Here is a 12,500-nt window from a genome sequence, read left to right on the forward strand (position 1 = left end):
ACACACACACACACACATGCTGTCATGAGATTTAGAGCTTGTTGAACAATGTCTCGCAACGACACACACACGCACACACACACACACACACACACACACACACACACACACACACACGCAAACAAGTCGGTCCAAGCCTCTCAGCTCCACTGTCTAAACTAATTCCTCCACACTGGCATTATGCAGGTTGGCCACCTTCCCACCATAGGATTTGGCTTGGCGCAGAGTGGAAACTCCCCCATCCACTGTACAAGAGGCGGAGGCATTATCTATTTGTAATAAATATTCAAACGCTCTCCAAGCCAAAGCCCACCATAATATGGGTCAGGATTGAGAAGATCGTGCTCAGTTCTTCTCTTCTCTTTTCTCTCCTCTTCTTCTCCGGCCATTGTTTCAGTGAAAGCATCTTTGGGGGTCCCCGTCTATTTAGAAAGACCCCCTTAATGAAGGACAATCCGGTTAGGCCTCACACACACACACACACACACACACACACGCGCGCCCACACATGCAAAAGTCTGCTCACACACACACACAAGCACACACACATGTAGGGGCTTAATTGGAAGGGCTTAATTGAGTTGTGAGGGGCTCACAAGGCTTAGTACGACTCAAGGAGAGGGAATCAGGGGAAAGTCGGCCTTAATGAGTGGATATACCACACACACACACACACACACATACATACACACACACACACACGGACACACATGCACACACACATACTTGCTAGCTGTCTTTTTTGATCCCACTGTATGCTGGATTCCACTCCAACTAAGCAGCAATTAGACTAATGACCAGAAAATAAAGGAACATAATGGCACTCTATTCTATTCTATTCTATTCTATTCTATTCTATTCTATTCTATTCTATTCTGTCAAACTAAAATCTAAGGGCTGAACCTTAGCTAAAGACACCAATGTGTCGCTAGCAATCCAAATCAGTTTAATTCAATTTTGTTAATTAATTCCCTTAGGAGTAATTAATAGATTATTGTAGTGAAACTCAGTTGCATATTTGGAGTAATGATATAGGGCTTCACAGCACAGTCCACACTATTCTAGTGTATAGTCCATATGTATACAGCCCATAACCATATATACTCCATTATATTAACAGTTGTTATGAATTAGACCATAGACCACATCTATTGTATTGTAGTTCTACAGTCCATAGACCAATATCTGTTTTATTACAGTTATAATTCTGCATCTTACAGACCATATCTATTGTATTATATCTATAGAGCTACAATCCTATAAACCATATCTACTGTATTATATCAATATATCTACAGTCCATAGACCCATATCTATTGTATTATATCTATAGTTCTGTATCCTATAAACCATATCTACTGTATTATAGCAATAGATCTACAGTCTATAGACCATATCTATTGTATTACAGCTATAGATCTACAGTCCATAGACCATAATTTTGTATTATATCTATATTTCAACAGTCCATAGCCCCTATTGTACTGCGACTTGTATTGGCTGACCCATTAAGCCGTCCCTTGCCCCATGTTGTGTCTGCCTGTTAATTGCAGAGTTTTAATTACACAGAGTGGTCTGTGTACATCTGGCCCCACGGTGATCTAATTCTTTCCTTCCTGTCATGTGACCCCCGACGGCTCCCCCTGATTGGATTAGGTCATCGGCAGGGGTGATGTTGCCATGACAATTAACGTGATAACAGCCCCCGGCGTCGTGTGGTGGTCCACATGCCGATTCGTTTAGAGGCTGCGTGGCAAACAACTGTCCCTCACACACACAGACAAACACACACACACACACACACACATACAAACACACACAAATGCACATTTACACATGCAAACATCCGTATACAAACAAACACACACACACACAATTCTGCCCACTTGTTCTTTGTAAAGAGGCAACATTGCTTCCATTTCTGTTGTTGTTGTTGTTGAATTTGTTGATATTATTGCTGTACATAGACGTGTATTATGCTGCTGCTGTTCATTTAGATGTATGTTGAGTCCATTCTTGCCATCAATATACGGCACCTACTGTAACATAGAAAGTATAGAACTGCCTATTGTTGATGGCATCAATAACATGGACCTGGAAAAGCTACTGCTTCAAAAGATGTATTGATTGAGAAGTAGGGACTGTGTGCCTGTGTGTGTGTGTGTGTGTGTGTGTGTGTGTGTGTGTGTGTGTGTGGCGGTGTCTTTGAGGCAGGAAGTGCTGCTTCACTGTTCTCTTCTCCACACACTCCATGCTCATGGCCTCGTTCAGCTCCTCGTTTCTAATGGAGCAAGTGCACACTGAAGTGGCGCATAGGCCTCTGTTCTGTTCTGTGCCATTCGCTGTCTGATAGAAGAGAGAGAGAGTGAGAGAGTGAGAGAGAGAGAGAGAGAGAGAGAGAGAGAGAGAGAGAGAGAGAGAGAGAGAGAGAGGCGCCCCCTATAGTTTTCAGAATGATTTCAAGGCGTTTCTTGTTTTCAAGTGTTTGATTGTGGCTCTGGCGGCTGGCCTTGTTTGAAGCCTGCCGCAGAAAAGCATTCGAATGCATGTTTACCGGAGTGTGCATGTCCTTCTCTGTGGAGTGTGCACGTGCATGTGCATGAAACGTCCCGTCTCCACCCTTCTTGTGACGTGCACATTATTTTTGCATGAGAACGGTTGCGGTTTGGGCCGAAACGTATCAATATTCATCTTTTGTTTTGTGCTTGCCGTTTTTTTTTTTTTACGCTTGTGATGAGTTGTTGAAATACGGGCGCTGGCATGCCCCGTGCCGTCTGTCCCGCCAGGCTTGCCGTAGATCTCTGTGCATGGGCGCCCGTCTCATTTGGTCCGTGTAAAGTCTCCAGTTGAAGCCTTGCGACTGGTTTTTTTTCGGTGGGCCCTCCCCAGTTCCTACGGTGGTCACAGCAGGCGAAACTGTGCTGTTTTGGTTTTTGCAGGACAGTGAGGGTGCACAGCCACTGAACCTGTCGGCCAAGCCTAAGGCATCCGAGAGCAAGTCACCCAACTCCCCCCCAACTTCCCCACAGGTCCCCGCTGCTGCCGGCGCCAAGCTGGGCCCCGTCGGCTCCATGAAGCACAGCGCCGCCCCCTCCAGCATCGGAGGACCTGCCCGAGTCAGCTCGATAGGTAGGTGGACCATGGACATCATAGACAAGAATGGAGTGACATTTCAAACGGGCCACGCCCACAAAGTGCGGTACACGAGCGAAACCCTATTCAGTTTCTACTTCTGTGTTCTAATAATTTATGTGAAATGTATTTGGTGTTGTTAATCGCCCATAACCTTTTCAAGCCTGTCAAACAACTGCATGATCATTATAACTGAATTATCTGGAATTCACAAAAACTTCCATTCAAGAGAGGAGTCATGTTAGCATTTTGACACTTCAAGAAAAAACATTTTAATGATCATGCTGTTGTCTGTCAACTATGAAAAGATAACGAAAAAAAAACACCATATACATTTCACATGAATTATTAGAACACAGACAAAGCAATCACAGAAAATGTGATGATTTATTGTTTTGCTCATTGAAACTGAATAGGGTTTCGCACTTGTACCGCACTTCGTAGGCGTGGCCTTTTTGCCGCATCATAGAGGTGCCATCACACACACACACACACACACACACACACACACACACACACACAGAGGAAAACTTCCATGCACTCACACTCACACATAGCAAATCGTCCAAACAAAAACAAAGCGTTCACAAATTGTTCCCATAATGACACTGTGAGTCTTTGGGGAAAACAGTAATAGCGCCGTTGGTAGCGGCTAATGACGAGAATAGCATTTTCCTCCTTAGCGTTGCCATTGTTGCTAGTGCCAGTACCGCAATCATAATCACACCCGGCCATATGCACACATACATGAAATATGACATAAATGAATCACTATTTTGTACTCTTAATCCATTTTTCACGCAACACTGATAGTTCAAATATTACACATATGTAACAGGCTATAATTAGTGTGTTTGTGTTTTTCTTCCGTGCCGCTATTTGCCTCCGGGCTGCTTCATTGTTATGTGTTTATTAGTGACTGAAAGAGACAGAGAGACATTGGAGCGAGGGGAGCGGGAGAGAGAGAGAGAGAGAGAGAGAGAGAGAGATAGGGATTAACACTTGTTTTTTTTTTTCCTAAGCGAGGGAGCGGGGGAATAATAAAGAGAGGAGCACATGACAGACAGGAGGTATCACCGATGAGATTAGACAAGCCTCTTACGCGAGCCAGGACAGCAAACAACCAGCATTAATGACACAATGACAGCACACACACACACACACACACACACACACACTCACACACACAATCCCACCTCCTCCTCCTCCTATGCAGTAGGCAGTTAGCCATTTTTCTGACTTCTTGGCTAATCTCAGTGTTTTTCAACAAATCGGCGGATTTAATATCAGATTAGTGGCTTTGCGGCCCCAGATGTTTTTTGTTCTGAAAAATGGATTAGAGTGTATAAAGTTTGTGTGTGTGATCCCTGTGGAACATGTTGTGTGTGTGTGTGTGTGTGTGTGTGGAGGCCGCTGTGTGTTTTGTGTTTTTGTGTTTTGGATCCCATGGTTATGTCGTAGCCCAGGTCCCATCTGTTACCACTAGGTTTACCCGGTCACCAGCATGGATTTATCACAATTCATACTCATATTAGCATTCATGTTACAAGTTCAGAGGGGAGAGAAGGGACAGACAGATTGAAATAGAGGCAGTCAGTTTGGTGTGTGTGTGTGTGTGTGTGTGTGTCTGGGGATGTGTGGGTGGGTGGTAGAGGCTATGAATGTGTGTTTGATTTCTTAAATACAGACAGAAACAAGATCAGACACACACACACACACACACAATGCATCCAGTGATGTAGTGGTATATAAAATGGATCATCATGAGGAAAACAGCCACCAATATAAACAAAAATCTATTATATTTCCATAGTTTGACACATTTCCAGTTGGACCAGGATGTTGAGGCGGGACATAATGTCAGGAGGGACTGTTTGAAAAGTGTGCAAAAGTTCAAAAACACTTTGCACAGATCCTTAAAGGATAAGGCCGGTGTTTTTTAATGCATTGCTTACCATCAACAAATCCTATGAAAATAACAAAATCAACAATGCGTTTGCTCTACTCCCGTTACTTTCTGACTTCCAACGTACCGTTTTTAGCCGTCAACCCGGAAGTCATTGGCTCCAATTGTAAGCTAAAAACCTTGAAATACAGCTCACAAAGACATAGTTTCAATTTTAAAAATCGATAACTGTTACCACGAAAAGTCAGGCTGTTGTAGTTATTACCAAATCAAATTCAAATGGGAACAAATTCTTCGTTACGCCGGGGACTATTTTCGGTGCTACGGAACTACTTTCCTGAGATCGCAAAGTGTTTACAGCCGGCTTATTAAGTTGTTTGAGGAAAAAGTCGGCTGGCCCGGTGCATCGCGATGATGAAATATGCTGCCCAGAGCAACCGCATGGCTCTTTGACATGTTTTTAATCATTTTTTTTAATACAATGGAGTTCAATGGGTGCTGGGACATAGCTTCATCGGGCACCGGCTACATGGACGAGACTTGTATGCAAAACAAAATCATTGCTGGGTTAGGGTTATTTTCATAGGATTTGTTGATGGTAAGCAATGCATTACTAAACACCAGCCTTAACCTCCTTTAAGCTGTCAGAAAATTTGGCATTCTTCAAAATTCCAGCCAACCACGGTGTGTCAGGCAAGGGAAACAGGGTTTTTTTGGGGGGGTGAACATGCAAAAATTCACCGCTTTGAAAGTTGTAGGTTTTATATGATGGGAGGGGGAACGTTATTCAAAAATCTGTGATGGTATTTTAAGTATTTTAAGTATTTTAAGCATTTTCCAGAGAGAGAAAGTAATCATGTTTTGATATAAAAATGTGGGGTTTTTTATTACTGTTAAATAGGTGTATGTTAGGATGTGCAGAATTAGCTAACAAGGTGAAAAAGCCATTTTTCATTTCATTGTGACTTTAAAAAATTCTCATATAATTTATACCACTTACCACTGATACCACTGATGATGCATACTATGAATTTACGTCAGCCTAATATAGTGAATAAACTCCATATCTGCCAGTACCATTCATCCCTGAATACATCCGAAGGAAGGTTATTTTAATTGGTCTGTCCCTTCTCAGTTGTTTTTTTGACACCCACCCCACCCAGAGGCATGCTCCTCTTTCTCCCACTCCATCCATCCATCCATCTCCACATCTCAAACCAAACTGAAGGGCCGTCAGCACCTGTAACTTCCACTGCCATCAGACAGTTTTCTTTGCCCCTGTCATAAACTCTTTTTTTTTTTCTTTGTGGTCAAACATCTATTCTGCCTGTCTTTGGAGATTTGGTGCTAAGAAAGACGAGAGTTGTGTGTATGTGTGTGTGTGTGTGTGTGTCCACTCCGAGGCATGAGAAATGAGAAGAGAGAGAGAGAGACAGAGAGAGAGACAAAGGTAGAGAAGAGAAAGACAGATACAGACAGACAGACAGAAAGAGAGACAGAGAGCAAGAGGAAAAAGACAGAAACAGAAAGGGAGAGAGATGTAGAGAGAGAGACAGAGAGGAGACAGAGAAACAGAAAAAGACAGAGAAACATAGAAAGGGAGAGAGAGAGAAAGAGAAAGAGAGAGAGGCTCCTCTCCCCTCCTATCTGGGTCACGTTCACTTGTCTGGATGGTTGGCATCGCTGTCAGTTTAGGAGAGACGGGGGTGGCACGCACACACACACACACACAGGCGCAAGAATACCAATAGAGCCTCTCTCTGTCTCTCTCTGCCTCTCTCTCTTTTGACTCCAGATTAAAATTGACTGCCACCCCATTCCATCTCTCTCTCTCTCCTCCATCTCTCCTCTGTCCTCTCTCCCTCCCTCCCTCCTTCCCTTTTGGCCCCGCTCACATCCAGATTTTCCGGTTATGACTTCTGAAAGAGTTCACGGCTCTGTCATTACCAATCTGAAGCTGGTAATCTGGCCTGAGATGGCATTAGCGGCGCGGATTAGCGCAGATAAAGGCCCCATAAACCAGCCGCGGCTCTTTGTTAAGAGCTAACCCAACTGATAGAGAGAGGCGATAGCAGGACACACACACACACACACACACACACACACACAGTCCACACACTCGGAGCAGATGCCTCTGATGCCTCATCGGCGGCTAAGCTGCGGAAATAATACAAATAATAGGCGGCGAGGAGGAGCGGGGAGATGTGATCTTCAGTGTGCGGCGGGGCAGATGTTCGCGGCCGGGTAAATTAGCAGGACTTTTTAGCCGTAATAAGAGTCATCTGGCCGCCGCTCTTCAAAGAAGGACTGTGAGCTTTCAGATGAAAAGAGACAGAGAGCCGTCGGGTGTGTGTGTGTGTGTGTGTGTGTGTGTGTGTGTGTGTGTGGGCGAGGGGGTTAAAGCTCTGAGAACAGGAAATGTGAAAGGTGGATGTTTTAAATGAATCAGAATGGTTTAAAGGAGATTTTCTCGGGCTGCAGCTTTCGGAGAGTGGCTGTGTGGATGTGTTTATAGAGTGTGTGTGTGTGTGTGTGTGTGTGTGTGTGTGTGTGTGTGTGTGGGCTGGGGGCAGGTCGGGAGGGCTTGAAACAAGGCTAGCTAGGGGCGAACACTGACTCACACACCCGGCTTGACAGTCAAGTGGTCAGTGTGTGTGTGTGTTTTTGAGAGAGAGAGAGAGAGAGAGAGAGAGAGAGACAGAGATACAGACATACCCCCCCCCCCCACACACACACACACACACACACACACACACACACACACACACACACACACACACAGCCTCAAGTGTATGTTAATGTCTTTACCTCATGGTTCAGGAGAAGATTTATTCTGGATGGAATCCTCCTGCCTACCTCTCAAAAACTCACACACACACACACACACACACACACACACACACACCTTCATTCACTCTCCTGAAGTGGACTATAGAATTATTCTCCTTTTTGAAATAATAATATAATAATTGCTTATCCTCTTTCTCTCTCTCTCTCTCTCTCTCTTTCTCTCTCTCTCTCTCTCTCTCTCTCTCTCTCTCTCCCTCTCTCTCTGTCTCTCTCTCTCTCCCTCTCTCTCTCTCCCCGCAGACTTGTTGTCGTCTCTGTCCTCAGGAGCCTACCTGAACGACCACGAGGCGGTGACCAAGGCGTTCGCCGAGGCCCGGCAGATGAAGGAGCAGCTGAAGAGAGAGCAGCAGGTGCTGGACGCCAAGGTGGCCGCCGTCAGCAACCTCAGCCTCAACAACGGACGCTCCGACAAGGTAGATCCTCATTATGACAAGTTATAACTATCCAACAAGACGTGATATGATATTATACTGTAACCTCAGCCTCAACAACAGATGCTCAGACAAGGTAGATCCTCATTATTACAAGTTATAACTATCCAACAAGACGTGACATGATATTATACTGTAACCTCAGCCTCAACAACAGATGCTCAGACAAGGTAGATCCTCATTATTACAAGTTATAACTATCCAACAAGACGTGATATGATATTATACTGTAACCTCAGCCTCAACAACAGATGCTCAGACAAGGTAGATCCTCATTATGACAAGTTATAACTATCCAACAAGACGTGACATGATATTATACTGTAACCTCAGCCTCAACAACAGACGCTCCGACAAGGTAGATCCTCATTATGATAAGTTATAACTATCCAACAAGACGTGATATGATATTATACTGTAACCTCAGCCTCAACAGCAGATGCTCAGACAAGGTAGACAATCGCGATTATAAGGTATAACTGTCTAATAGGGTATAATATAATTTAAAGTCACACAGAAATGAAAATTGGGTTTCTCACTTTTTCAGCTAATTCTCTATATCATAGCATACACCTGTTTAACAATAAAAATGTACAATTTACAATTCTTTTCTCACATTTTTGTATCAAAATCCCATTACTTTTACTTGCTGGAGAATAGCATATATTTAAATGTTAGGTCATGTAGGCGCACATAAAAATTCCAAGCCATAATACCATCACAGATTTCTGAACAATCCCGTCCTTCATCACTCCCATCATGTAAAACCTGCAACTTCACAACTTTCAAAGTGACACAAGTGGCAACATGGCAACATGAATTTCTGGATGTTTGCCGCCGAACGACCGTGTTTCTTTCTCCTAAGACGCCATGGTTACAGCCGTGATGTCTGTCACGATCCAACCTGCCACATTTTGAACAGTCCCTCCTGGTGTGATGTCCCGCCTCAACATCCTGTTTCACCCGCAAATACATCAAATTAAGGAAGCAAGACACGATCGAAATGCTGTTTCCTTCTGACTTTAACTTTTAACATCTGAAGCTCTGAAAGGTTGACCATCACCACTACAAGTTACAGCTGTAGCTATAACAGGACATGATAATATAATATAATATCATATCATATACAATGAGACACTCCAACAAAGTAGAACATAACGAGGCTACTATCAATGACAAGGCAGACAAATTTCACTGTATCATTTAATAAACAACCTTAGCCTCACTAATGCAATGCAGCCATCAAACTAGACATGACATGACATGACATGACATGACATGATATGATATATGATATATGATATATGATATATGATATGTAGAACCAGTGCTTTACCTTAAAGCTTCATTTATTTTAGTTGAAATGAAAATGCACTCTGAGATAGAAATCTGAGATAGAAGTGACAAAACACCATGTCAGCCTCCGACATTATTTGTAATCAGATTACTAAAATTTATTACATGTAATCCGATGAAACGCTAACTTATGTGATGAAGAAGCATGAACTGCATCACCGCTGTAATGATACTGTGATTGAATTATTCCTACTCATTAGGAAAACTGAATGTTTCTTCGACATTCTCAGCAACATGTCAGAAAATAAAGGAAAGGCTTGCTTTACAAATTAACCTGATTTATCTCAGGGGGAGAGAGACAAAAAAAAAAAAAACACAAGCGATCCAAAAGGTCTAAATTCATAAATCCTCTCAAAAAAAAAAAAAAAAAAAAAAGTCTCAGAAGTCATCAAAAGCTGTACGCTCTCATTGTCAGTGTGTAATAATTTGTCTTGCCATATGCCATGCCTACTCCACTATGTAGGAGGTAAATCGGTGTACAATGTGCTCAGTGAAATGTGTTGAAGCTAAACAGGGCCAGATAAGGTAAAACCAGAGGCGTCTCAGAGGTAATGAGTGTGTCTGTGAGGCACACTGCGGGGCCGTGTGTATGTGTGTGTGTGTGTGTGTGTGTGTGTGTGTGTGTGTGTGTGTGTGTGTGGCGGAGCGGAGCGTCGAGGAGACGGTAATGTGAAGTGACGGCGCCGGCTCCTCGGCAGCGTGGCTAAATTGTGGTTATTTGTTAAACACATTGGGAGTCAGCTGGTGCACGCACACACACACACACACGCACGCACGCACACACAGGCACACACACACACACAGGCACACACACACACACACACACTTGTACGCACGCAGAGCAACAGCGTGCTTGAAGCATCTGCAGCGCTGACATTCAACAGCTCTATCTTTCTCTTTCTCTTCCTCCAATATTTTTTTTTTCAGTCTCTGTCTCTCTCCCTCTCACTCACCCACTCAGACCCACACTGTTCTATCTGTAATTCAACGTCAGTATCACCCAGGCCCATTGTAGCTAATACACACAGTGTTGAACTCTACACATACATATATATATATACTGTATATATATATATAAAGAAATAAAGGCTTCAGTCCAATGAGATTCATACCAGGAACCATTTAAGATGATCTCAGGTTTTCAGATGAGTGACGTTTTCAAATTGCATTTAAAGGTCAAGAGTTTACTAGCAAGTCATTTGGATTGATTGTACAAGTGTAAATAAGATGGTTGTTCAGAATATCATTGAATTTTGAGAGGGAACGTCAGGGAATTTGATGAATTCCCCATGGAATTTGACAGGAATATACCAGACTGTATTTTCCAACTTGCTTCACATATTCGTTGCATTAGAATATAAACTGTTTATCCCCTTTCTAGCTTCTCTGAGCTGAAAAAAACGACATTAAAGTCACAGTGAAGTGTTGTTTTGAGAGCTCCTCGCTGCCGTATTTTGACGTGTTCTGGTGGAGACGGGATGCTGAGGCGGGACAGACGTGTAAACTGATCGGATAACAGCATCCATTAGGGGAGAGGAAGGCAGGTTTATATGATGGGAGGGGCGGAGGGAGGATTGTTCAAAAATCTGTGATGATATTATTGGTTGGAATATTGTTTGAAATGCACATCATGGCTACCAGTAACTACTAAAGATATGCCATTTTCCACAAAGTAAAGCTTTAGAATAATGTATTTTCATACAAAAATACTCGAATTTTTTTTTTTTGGTAGATTTTTTTTACACGTATAGGTCTATGTTTTGATATGAGAATTAGCGAACAAGTTGAAAAAGTCAACTTTTCTTTTCATTGTGACTGTAAAATGTCTTTATACCATTTTTATAGCACTTACGATGATATATACTGTGAAGTCATGTATATTTATAGATTTTTGTCAGACTAAAAAGGTAAAATAAACTCTATATCTGCAAGTAAAAAGGTGATTAAACTGAGTTGAGGGGGCTTTACCCTTTAAATCCCTGATTGCATCCAAAGGAAGATTTAATTTCAATTTGCTGTCCTTCTCAATGCTCTTTTTTGACACCCACTCACCCACCAAAATACACATTAATCAGGAATATATATTTTCTAGGAAGGAAATGTAAAGGTGTTTTGATATAAAAATAGGACAAAATACCAATTTTTTACGATTCTTTTTATGGCACGTTTTGTTAAATAGGTGTATGTAACGACGTGTAAAATTAGTCATTTTTTATTTCACTGTGACTTTATCGAACCAAAAATACATAACATATTTTAATGGAAAGTCATAGATTTTTACATTGTTTGACACGATGTGACTCTTCTTCAAACGGGCCGTGCAGCCAGGCGCTCGGGCTAATTTGCGTCCATTTGCGCCCTCTGGCTCTGCTCTGTGCTGCGGAGCCAGATTGCTCTTCTCTGTGTTCGGATACAATGGCGTCGTCTCTGACAGACTCAGAGGATTAGTTGTGTCGCTACTTTGTGTCTCGGCTCCAGTGTCAGCCATTCAATCCACTTTTCTCATGTACTGTACTGGAGCTTAATGTCAGACTAGGCTGTCATCCACTCTGTCTCTCTGTTCGTCTGCGTGTCTGCCTTGCGCGCGCACACACACACACACACACACACACTGCAAAAAAAGAAAAAATGTTCTCTTTGTAGCATGGTATTCAGTCTTAAAATCTTATTTTTTAAATGAGAGGGTGAGATAATTTCACTTTTTTTCATATTTTCTTCAGAAATTTCTTGAAATAAGGCAGAAATAAAGCAGATCACTTGTTTCATTATGTCATCAAAAAAAATTTAAACATGCTTGATTTAGATTGCAAACAAGTTAAATTATA

General features: G+C 42.5%; 1 protein-coding gene across 1 annotated transcript in view; it reads left to right on the forward strand.

Annotated features, from left to right (window-relative positions):
- sox5 (SRY-box transcription factor 5) overlaps positions 1–12,500 on the forward strand; it is a gene marked incomplete at its 5' end in the record, with an annotated part of 37,224 nt that overhangs the window by 19,537 nt on the left and 5,187 nt on the right. The window contains 3 exons of the mRNA XM_071514250.1: positions 2,940–3,129; positions 6,996–6,998; positions 8,129–8,301. Coding sequence (XP_071370351.1) covers positions 2,940–3,129; positions 6,996–6,998; positions 8,129–8,301 — 366 coding nt within the window. The remainder of the gene's footprint in view (positions 1–2,939; positions 3,130–6,995; positions 6,999–8,128; positions 8,302–12,500) is intronic.

This window comes from Centroberyx affinis, unplaced genomic scaffold (genome assembly GCF_046629955.1).
Source record: "Centroberyx affinis isolate AG114_WGS23_722 - 3 ecotype Tasmania unplaced genomic scaffold, CSIRO-AGI_Caff_v1 ptg008327l_1, whole genome shotgun sequence".
Taxonomy (NCBI): domain Eukaryota; kingdom Metazoa; phylum Chordata; class Actinopteri; order Beryciformes; family Berycidae; genus Centroberyx; species Centroberyx affinis.